Source organism: Coccinella septempunctata, chromosome X (genome assembly GCF_907165205.1).
Source record: "Coccinella septempunctata chromosome X, icCocSept1.1, whole genome shotgun sequence".
Classification (NCBI taxonomy): Eukaryota; Metazoa; Arthropoda; class Insecta; order Coleoptera; family Coccinellidae; genus Coccinella; species Coccinella septempunctata.
The window spans coordinates 11,501,583-11,513,121 of NC_058198.1; the positions used below are offsets into that span (position 1 = coordinate 11,501,583).

The window sequence follows — 11,539 nt, forward strand, 5'->3', positions numbered from 1 at the left end:
ATTGATAAGCATCTAACAAGAACCCTCACGATGAAGAAAACTAAAAACAAACTCCAACCTCTGGCCATTATTCAAAAAATAGCAAAATTGGAAAACTTGGAATTTTGTTTTTGTTTCATTTTATTTCCAAGAGATCAATTGACAGGATCGACACAAATATTTTTAATTTTCTCGAGCCACCATATGATAAATTGTATTCTTTATTGGAACAGAAGACAACACAAATAGGACATAAAATACTTAATCTCATTCGAATTATAAATCCATTCTCCTTGAATTTGAGAAAAATTATAGATCGATCTGTTGCTAATTCTGGATTTGATGCGAACTGGCTTTATCCTTCGACTTTATTTTGATACACATCCAGATATGTCTCGCATTTTGTATTAAACTGATGAAGGAAAAAAATTTGAAACAATAATCTGAGTGACCTTTCCTCCTCTCGACGTATAATTGAATTATGATTGCAATAATAAATCATTACAAGATTATAAACACCACGGGCTGTCAGAAAAACAGTCTTGAAGTATTTGTTGATCGATCTAATTAATTAGAGTGCATATACTTACATTATTGAAAAATTTCCTTTTGGCGTCATTCCACTAATATGCTACTGCTGAGAAAGCTTTATTTCAAACTAAATTTAATCGGTCAAAAGCTAAAAACTTTTGGGTAGAGCACAACTTTTATGTTTTATTGAAATGAGTAAAAACAAACAGTTCCATTTCATTATATTTTCGTAGTTTGATTCGTCGAAATTGACGACCAAGCAATGAACACCCTGTGTAATAAAATCCAAGCTTGGTGAAGTTTTCACTTCATTGTTGGACACATCCAACGCTATTTTCCTCAAAAATCCTTATAACTCTAGAATCGTTAAATTTAAAACCTCATTGTCTTTGAATGGAATCTCTTATGGTGCTAAGAAATACTGGGTGTACCATTTGAAATAAGTATAGTACAATGTTTCCGTTATGAACAGTCGCTTTCTTATGGAATTATTTCAGTTGAAAAGATGAGTGTGCAAAATAACATTTTAAGCCAGTAGACGTCGTTTTTTGTCGCGTTACTATTCACTCAAATTTGAAGCCAAAAAGTAAACTGATTAAATCCCAATCCTGTGTTAGTTCCCGAGTCAATTGCAGCATCTTCTGTTATGAAAACATGACACATCCTTTCCGTTAATTTTCCTAAATTGTCACTGTTCAATATGGTTTGTGACGATGGAAGAATATCCGCTCCTTTCACACTAAATACAGCGTCCGTATATCCAAACATCTTTGAAGTGAATATCAATATTTATGTTCATTTCCTTCGCGATTTCTTCTCAAGCCAAAAATAATCGATTCGTCTTGGAATCATTCCGATGTGGAACTACAATTTCGTATACTGGGTGTTCGAAAATAAGTAATACATTCTCTTTCAAAATTAAGTGATGAGGTGAATTATTGAGTTCTGTTGGTTTATGAATTGACACCGACGTACTTTCCTGAATATTTCACTAAATTTTTTTTTCTTTCCAGCCATATTGCAGAGATCAACCGTTGGCATTGGTCAAATGAAAATCCAGGGTACCGCCACCTGTCAATATTTGTGCATGGACGCTTGTGGACTACTATACGGATCGGTAAGTCATTCGAGATATTTCTTATGTTGACTTTCATAACATTAACCACAAAGTCGTTCGATTTCTCTTTCAAATCATATAACAATTGTTTATTAACAATTATTGTTTTCGCCTTCATAATTTTTCCATCAGGTTATTGCAATTGCATTTCTCCAGCCACAAAATAGACCATTTATTACGATTCACCAGAGTCGATATTTAATAAAAGAAAATGTAATGCTTTTTCAGCAGTTTTTTTCTGTGAATTCGAATACTATCCTTGAGTATTAATTGAGTTGAATACTCAAAGATACTATCCTTGAATATTCAACCGCCACCCCAAAGTGGGGGTGGATACTATGACATTGTTATTATTCTTATACAGTGCTTGGACCCTTAACAGGCTATGACCATTGAGTATTAAATCCCATATTGGGGTTGAATACTCAAAGCTATGACCAAAACAGTGCTTTTGAATTCATCAAGCCAAACTAACATTGCACCAATGAATTTGATGCGCCTTTATAAGTACGATCTCTACTACACATGATACACGCTGTTAAATGTTGTGTTGCCTGCACTTAGGAAAAGAATATCCCTTTTAATGTATTGCATGGTTATTTTTTCATTAATTATATATTATTACCGGGGGTGATTTCTTTCACTTACAACTTTTGAAATTTTATAAGGTTTCCATTTGCTTTTAAGATTAAGTAGGTTTGATATTCACACTTAAAATAAAAAACAAATGAGTATGTGTTGCTTATTTTAAATACAGAATGCAATAGCTATATATGTCTTTTTTCATAAATATTTGATTAGCTCTAGCTCTGGAAAAATTTTTAGATTCGCCACTGTATACAGGGGAATCTTATCAGATCGCTCAATTCCTGTACTCTAAAAAGAACCAAAAGGGCCATTATGGATACTTTTTTATGTAAAATACTGGGTAATTCTTTAGTGTGTGGACAAATAACTGCCGTTTTCGATTATTTTCAAGCAAAATGTTCGGACATGTTAATTTTAATTTTTAATTACCACCTCAGGGCATGAAAGTTTTCCTTCATTTTTATAGGGTGTAGTCACGAATGTGTCTTCAAATGACTACCCCACTTTGTTTTTGGTGCTTTATTAGCAATTAGGAAATTGGTACTATAGATGAGGCTTTTTCCAGAAAATAAAATAAAGATTATGACGTCAATCTGTGAAAATGAATGTTATGAATTTTCATGCCATTAGGTGGTTAATTAAATACTAAAATTGACCTGTCCGAGAATTTTGCTTGGAAACATTTTATAACGCAGTTATTAATTTTGTTCCTTACTTTATCCACACACTGTATATTATTTTGGTATGTTAATTGGAATTGTTGCAGCACCTCAATCGAAAGTTTTTTTCGAAATATATTATACAAGGTGGATCGGAAATATCGGGCAACAGTTCTAGGGCTGATAGAACACTAAAAAATAAGTGCGTTGTCTTATTAAGTTATTTCCGAAACCGCTTATTAAGGGTACTACAACCCTGAAAGAGTGCCTAGCGATAATCGCCAGGTCACTTTATTTGTTTATGCTTCTCTTATTTTCGGGATTAACTAAGGGAAGTTTTAAAAGGAGAGTTGCCCTTTTTGGCACCAATTTTTTTATAACCCATCAAAATTATTTGCAGCTTTTTCTTGACATTTATTGGTATCCTATCACGCCTAGCAAAATTTAAAAGTCATTGAAAATTTGAGTTCATATTGCTTATACTCTCGAAAGACGATTATATTTTCAAAATTGAATCACTAAAAATATATAAGAAATAAATCATTCGACAAAACAAAAAATCGAGCCAAAATTAGGATCAGAAAAGGATAACTTACCCCTTGAAACCCACCCTTAGGGAAACCCAAGAATCAAAAATGACATGTACATAAAGTATCTTGGCATCCTCGACTAATATCCAATATTTGAATTTATTATGGTTAATATTTTGGAAGTGATATAGGAAAAACCGATTATCGTTCTGAGGGTTGTATTATCCTTAAATAAGCGGATATTTGTTTATGTTCAATCGTGCCTAAAAATATTGCCGACATTTCCGATTCTTTTGTATATAAGCAACGATTAGATTTCTAGGTTCTAATATTTTTCTTTTTGTTACAGAAAGAGTTTGGAGATGAATGCGTGTTCAACGAAACCATAGAGAAGCATTACTACAATACATACTCCTCGTCAAAATACTCAAACGACAAACGTACATTTTACTTAGCTTTAAATAGGAGAGGCCAGCCTAGGAAGGTGATGCTGAAAGCAAAGCAACAACTTGGAAGGCTGTCATCTTACACAAGAGTATTAACGCGTTATGTTTCGCCAGAACGTACAGAAGAATTGAACCACATGAGGCATCACGCCCACATCTGTGCACCTAGCGCAAATTCAAAACTAAGACTGTTATCCTCACATAAAGACCCCTCAATTGAATTTCCCCGATGTCGAAAACGAAAAAAGCGAAAGAAGAAAAAACGAAAGTGTTTGCCATCTGAAACCGAGAACGAGCATTGTCTTAGTAATAAACAATCTAATAGAAAATTGCAGACTCATGTGAAAAAGTGCGATAGTGACGACAGTTCAGAGTGCCAAAGAGAAACGAACAAAAAGAAAAAATTAAATAGTGATAAACACGATAAAGCGAACGGTAACGTGAAAAAAAAGCCGAAAAAGGGCGGAAAGAAGAAAGTGAACGTGGTTGTGAGCTCCGAAGCCACAGTGACTGTTGAAGAAGATTCCACCCATGAGGTCGACTATGGGATGGAAACGAACACCCATATGGATTTCGACGACACAACTGCACTACCCCTACTTGAACTTACCGAGCCTTCTAACTCCCAAACACTTTGACTCAACGTTAATTTTTTCATTATTATTTATTTCTACTATTTATTGTATTTTAGTTGTATTTATTGTAAATAACATTGATTAGAGCTGTGTGGAATCGAAAACAGTTCGTTGTGGAGCTCAGTATTATTAATATGTCTACGAAATACTTGAAGATAAGCTTCGTTCATAATAAATTACTTCCAGGATGGTCCAACGCCAAAACATTCCTTTTTAGGAACACATTAATTCTTTCCCAGTGTATTTGACCAAACACCTCAGTGAATTATCACCTCAACAAAACAAAGACAGCATTGGTCAGAATCTCTTTGTCAGTTACTAAAAATGTTCCAGAATCTAAATTTTCCATAAAAAATTTCGCAAGAGACCTTGATTCAGCACAAATCCACGAGTCCATCTAGAAAGGAATCAAATGACTCAAAGTTTAATTGTTAAGTGTTTCAGAATTCAGTGCTCCCTAATACATTTTATATATTTTTTAAATTGGAGTAACAGGCTCTAGATAGTTTTCATGGTTGTCGGTCTTCAATGTTCACTTTTATTTTGACGGAATACAATAACGTCTAAGAAAACAAGTTACAAATACAGAAATAATTTACCAAATCATTTCCTGATTGTACAACTTCACTATCATCGTTGACTATTCTGAAATATTGAATTTTTCGTATCTCAACAATAAGCCAACGTATAAAATTGTAATGAATCGTTTGAAGCCAAAATTAATCCAGAAAATTTACGAAAACATTTCTATTCCTTGACTAGGAATTTCTCTCGCTCAAGCTTATCAAGACAGGAATAACTGAAATCAATTCCATGTACTTGTTTTCCGCTGATATCGTTTCAATCAAATTAGAAATAGCGTGCCATTTCAGATCAATAGAAAGGCGGTAAATCATTTATTCTCGATAGGGAAGAAGCCTTTTTTTCGAATCGTAACTGTGTTTCTGGAATCTCTAAACTCTGCTGTTAGGAGTTCTTCAAAAACTTTCCTAGAAACGCCACAAAAATAATTGGACAAGTTGACGTTGATCATGATATATGTTTGATCTATTTGATGTTTTTTAGAACGAAATTAGCATTCATCTATCCGGGAACATTGATTTGTTGCATGTATATAGTCAATTAATCCGTTGATTTGAACTGGTTTGGCTCAGGTTCAGAATGCAACAGAGGATCTAATTAAGGAATATAAAATTCGTATGTAAATCGGTTTTACAGTCAGAGTCGTTATCTTTTCACATCTACAAGTAACTTGTTAGCTTATGAGTGATTCGGCTTTCAATTAGACCAATTTTCTTAAATGTTGTGAAGGTATCATTGAACAACTATGAGGAAGAAGTTACATGTTCAAGACCGGTCATAGAGCTTGATTGAGTGCTTTGATTTCTCGAATGCAGTGATAAAACAGTCAGAATTCCGTATAGAAGATTCTTATAAAAAAGCTTTTCAATATTACAATTCTCGATATTCAAAATCCTTCTTCATTGGTTACATCCTAGTCTTTTATGACTTCACGTATGTGCATAGTATGATGCTTGATGAGGCTTGTAGAAATAGAAATATAGACCCTAATGCAAATAAAACCATGACAAACGAATTATTTCTAGACGATTTACGAGAAAGACTTTCACACAGCTTTAATATATTTACCTCGCATTAAGGATTCATATAGGTCTTGAATCAGTCATCAAGATATTTCCGAAATGTTATTGAGAATAGTTTTTTACTCGAATTTTTCATATTTTCATTGTCATTTTGGAAAATCTGGGCTGATTCAGTTCCAGAATTCGAAAATGAAAATGGATGAATTCTCGACAATATAAGTCGATTGTGTAAAAACATAGGACAGTTTTGGAGTATGTACCAAGTTTCAATTCAATCTTTCTTTTCATATTTTCAAGGACGGCTTTTTCCTTTGACCGTATCAAAAAGTCAGAAAAATTCAAATGGATGATTGATAAATACCAAAGAATTGAAACAACTCTAAAATAATCAGATGTTTATGATCTTTAGATTGTAGAGTAAATGTGCTAAAATTTTATTATTTCGACTATTTCACTATGGAATTTAAAACGATTTGTGAATGAACGGTGCAATGTTAATTTGTAGGGAGAGAAGTATTTGAGATGGAACAATATTAAGTACGGTAAATAGAACGAAATGCTTAGGTAGTAGATGTAATAATTGTTTTGAAATTTTTTTAAGTATTCCAAAATATTCAGCTCTATATTCAGTATTGAATAATTGTACCTTAGTGATGATTAGAGAAAATTTCACTTATCAAATGTAACTAAATTAGATTTAATCATTTAAATATACTCATAGAATTGTGATCGCAACAAAAAAACACCAAATAATACTGCCATCTTTCATGAAAATCTTTCAGCAAACAATGGAAATACTAACTGTTTGAGGACTCTAAAAATTGGGAATTATTATTAAAGTAACTCAGTAATTTAGAATCCTCAAATTCTTAATTTAATTGTGTAATCTTACAATTCCAAATATGAGATAGCATGGACTGAGCAGCAATTTACTGGTCAATGAAGTCAAAAGGGTAGAAGTGAATCATAGACTCATATCACCTGAAAATTATAGACAGATGACATGCATGAAGTCATCTAGCATTGAATGAACTATTTGTGAATGCTTCTTAGATATTGCCTAGAGCTAAAAAATTATTCATTTCAATCTGTTGGAAGGCTATGAAACACATACTGGACATAATGATGGAGAATGTGTAAATATTAATCAAGAAAAAAGTTCATCGCAAATGATTCTGTAGATACATATATTTTTCAATTTGTGCTATTACAAAATGAATTTTATACAACTGATCGGAGCAATAAACTGAACAAATTAGGAGTAATGTTTTGCAAAACATAAGCAATAATTCGATAATAGTACTTGTTAAACCATTTCTCCTGTATGTAAAGATTTTCACATGAATAATTAAAGAATATAGTAATGAATGTAATGTCGTTTTTTTTTCATCTTATTTGGATACCCAAAATATATACTGAGTTGGGATAAACCAGGCAGGGAACTAAATGAATAACTGGTGTAGGTTTCTCAGTCTGAGATTCCCAAAACGAAACGAAACGAGAACGTCAATATTTTAAAAACTTTGCAGGCAATTACAATGAGGCATAATAACGCACCTGTTGCTTTTATACTTCTGCTCACCCCGGAAATACCCTCACCTTCTCCAGGTTGAATGGGACATAATATTTTCCAGATTTCAATATACTAACCTTGTTAGGTTGAATTCGTACATGGTATATAATATGATAAGTAAAAATAAAAAAAAACGAGAAATAAATCAATTCACAGATCAAGCATTGATCAGTTGTTCTTTGTGTGTTATTGTAGAAATAAACGAGCACCTACTGATATTAAAAGGGTAATCCTGAGGCTTGATGTTTCAACAGAAACCCCAACTTTGGGGAAACTTAAATTATTTGATTAAATACAACAAAGAACAAAAAATTCACTTGGTCGCAGTTTTGAAGGGCTGAACCCTATCCAAACGACCTCAACAATACTTAAAATAATAATGAAGATAGGCAAGAACTCAAAAAATATAGTTTTCGTATCCAATTTATCCCCAGGCATGTCAAAAATTGAGGATGAAAATTGACTCGTCGTGATAAAATAGCGTTTCGCAGAAAACTTCCAGCAGATTCAATTGGTTCAGTTGTTTTTTAGAGTTATAGTAGTTTGACTAAAGCTCCAAAACAAGGCATGTTCTAGACCTCTGACTTAGTTTTGTGCCTGTTTACGTCGTTCAAAGTTCAAAGTCGTTCACCTATCTACCACACACCTTCTCGAAAGGAATAGTACTAAAAGGTCCGCTTGGCAAGCTGCAGATCACCGGCGCTCACAAGTATAACTCGTCTCTGCTTGAGTACAGATCTACTCTTGCTCCATTGGGAGTTTGTGTTTCTGGTATTTCTTTGAGAAGAAATAACAGCTTATAAGAGCTTACTGTGAGCAGTAAGCTCTCTCAGGAGGATAACTGTAACCGCAACATTATGACAAAATGCCAGAGGAAAGCTTGCCCTAATCATTACGAGGTCTTCTAGGTTCTCCTCTTGTACATCTCGCCTTAACGGAGGTTGCTATGAAGACAACTATTGGGGTCTGTGAGCAGGGCAATGGCGTGTTGGTGAAGTCAGAAGTGTTAAGGGTCCAACTGTGAGACTGGAATCCCTTTGTGAGGAAAAAGTCAAGGGGGTGGCGCTCAGCTTTTGCTGATCCTTTATTAGATGATTGGGAAATTTTCCTGTGAATAGAGCACAGGAGGAGGTCTTAGTCAGTCATGGCTCCTTATTGAAGGACCGCATATTCTGTTCATCTATCGTAACCTTACAAAGTTAATGCAACACACCTAGGAATCACACCACTCACTATACCCTCATGGTAACACGGACATCCCCTGTCATTTTTCTCAACTTGTCACAGGTTCTGAGTCTTTTCAGTTGCATGGAGGCACCGCACGTAGAAGAAAAAGCTTCCCAGATCTTTTTCGTGTCTATGCCCAAAGAATGCGCATATTCCACTTGGTTCTTCCTGTTCGGTTTTCATATTTCCAACAATTATGGTGGATGCACTTCTGTGGTAAATTTTTAATATTATATTTTATCGATATTGGAGCAACAGTATTACGATTAATAGCCAAACCATCTTTCTATTTAAAAAATTACAATATTGGGTAGGTACATAAATAAGCTTCATCCAAAGTGATTTTTCTCAAATCATTCTTTGAAATCTGGAATGTGGAGATTCGGGAGAGCAATAATTATTCTGCTTTTTTCAATAACAATAAAACCAAAAAATTATCCGTCTCTACACACCTTCGACATCTAGCCTTTTCCTCGAAAACTAATGGAGACAACTCCACTTAAGGGGTTAATAAAGTACCATTTTCATCAACTTTATGAAATTAACAGAAAAATCAGGTTAACTCCTTCGAAGATCCTCTTTTCACAATGGATCAATTTTGAGCGATGAATACTATTGAAAAAATTTCCAAAAATGTGATGAAACATGAAAGTCGAACTGTGGCTGTCTACAATAATATTTTATATAAAATATATGTATACAGAAGCGGATCATCAATTTGTTGGGCTCTGGGCTAACACTGGGTATATTTTAGGACAATAAAACATTGAATTTTTTGATATGAATGCAAATTCCTCAATTCATTAAAATGAAATTCATTTGTTAAATAAAAATGTATAGACCGAATTGATGGATGATTAAGTTCGACATCGAAGTTCTTTGTTTGTTTTGTATAAGTATACGACATTCTGGGGAAAAAGCGTTCCTCTATAGAAGATTCCACTAAACAGTTGATTGGCAATGTTAAACACAAGATTTTTTTCATGAATTACAAGAAAAATTTCACAGCAAGAGATGCGACACTTGCTTAGACTTTAGTAAGAAAAAATTGTTCTATTATAAATGATCGTCTACCTATCAATTGAACAGTGTCTTTATAAATCTATATTTTCTATATTTTGGTCTCAAATATATTAAAAATCTTCTTTTATCTTATAATATGCACATGCAACTTTCAAATGCAACATTTAGCATCTACTTGTCGAAATTTTCTGCATGTATACTAAATGTTTATCTGTACACTAATGTAAAAGTTTTGAAATATTGCATGTATTGTTTATATCACTGTAGTATGTTTTTACTAGTTAATTTTTCAGCTTTGTCTTTGCATTCCTTTGAGTCTGATTTAATTGTTGTCGACGAACTCTTATATAATTCACTTTTGTTGCATCCACAGATAATAACTTTACCAGGAGGGCAATGGATTCTTATGTTCATGGAATTTTTTTTTTTAAGAGAAGGGGTATTAGAAAAATTCTGCAAGCCATACAAAAACAGTAGCAACCCTGGTTTAACAACATAATTAAGATATTTCCTGTATACTTTTTTTATTTTTGTATTGAAATATCCAAGTATTTAAAAATAATCTGTTTTGTTTTTTGTATTTCTTTACTGAAATTGATTTTTATTTACAACATTCCCTGTATTTGTGGTAAAACTTTTACAGGTCAAACGTCTAGACCTCTAGAAATAAGAAAACGGGAACATAAAAAAAAATTAAAAATATAGAAATTAATAGATTACAGATCGCAGATCATGTTCGTTTTAATACAGGGGACCACATGATGGATTGAAATAACACTAAAATTTTAATGACAGAACCGGATCACTATAAACGAAAGATTAAAGAGTTCACGTGTATTTTGTTGGATCAAAATAATAATTTGGCCAATTGTTTGGTAGGAATAGATCATATTTGGATTAATATACTCAAAAAAAAACTGCCATTCGGTAATTTCAAAATTAAATGAATCAACGTTTCTATGTAGTCTCTATTTCTATGTATTGACAATTAATATCAAATAAAAAGCTACAATTCAGAAGATTTCCGGAAAATGATTTTCTTCTGATGAAGGAGTCTGATATAGACTCCGAAACGTTTCTATATATAATTATAATTCCAAAGTTCTTTTTTTCAGTTCATTGTCAGGCAACAATTTTTTCTACTTAATTTGCTTGATTATTGCAAGAAATTACGCAGGAGCAAATGATTTATTTCAATTTTTTAATTTACTTTGTTTCAGAGATTGAGAGTGAAAACCCTAAAAAGTTTCAGGAAATGAACAGTTTGTCCCAAATTTGAGATATGAGGCCGTCTATAAATTTTTCAAATGACAATCGTAATTTTTTTATAATCATTCTTGAAGTGTATATAAAGTTTCACCTGAGTGATAAATATCAACTCAATCATTGTCGAAAGAGATATTCAACAAAGAGTAGTATAGCAGAATCTGATTCAACTCAATGAAAGAACAATTCAACTAGAAAATGTCAAGGGGTTTGTTTGTCATTTTTGAAAGTTTTGTTTTTCGAACTTTTTGTTCGACAAAAACTATGGTAAACGAATACGTTTTGACATGCCTGCCTGAATCATTTCATTGAGTTAACTCAGATTTATTCATTTTCCAATTACTTGATGCTTGATGAAGAA

At 32.9% G+C, this 11,539-nt stretch overlaps 1 protein-coding gene across 2 annotated transcripts in view; it reads left to right on the forward strand.

Moving 5' to 3' along the window:
• The window catches only part of LOC123321411 (fibroblast growth factor 5), a 182,503-nt gene extending 175,046 nt beyond the window's left edge, over window positions 1-7,457 (forward strand). Inside the window, exons 1-3 of one of the 2 annotated variants that reach the window (XM_044908983.1) lie at window positions 1,211-1,407; window positions 1,524-1,627; window positions 3,754-7,457. In XM_044908983.1, the coding sequence (XP_044764918.1) occupies window positions 1,302-1,407; window positions 1,524-1,627; window positions 3,754-4,488 (945 nt within the window). In that variant the 5' untranslated portion in view covers window positions 1,211-1,301 and the 3' untranslated portion in view covers window positions 4,489-7,457. Of the gene's footprint in view, window positions 1-1,210; window positions 1,408-1,523; window positions 1,628-3,753 lie in introns of those variants that run through there. The other variant, XM_044908982.1, reaches the window with a different exon arrangement.
• Window positions 7,458-11,539: the final 4,082 nt, after the last annotated feature.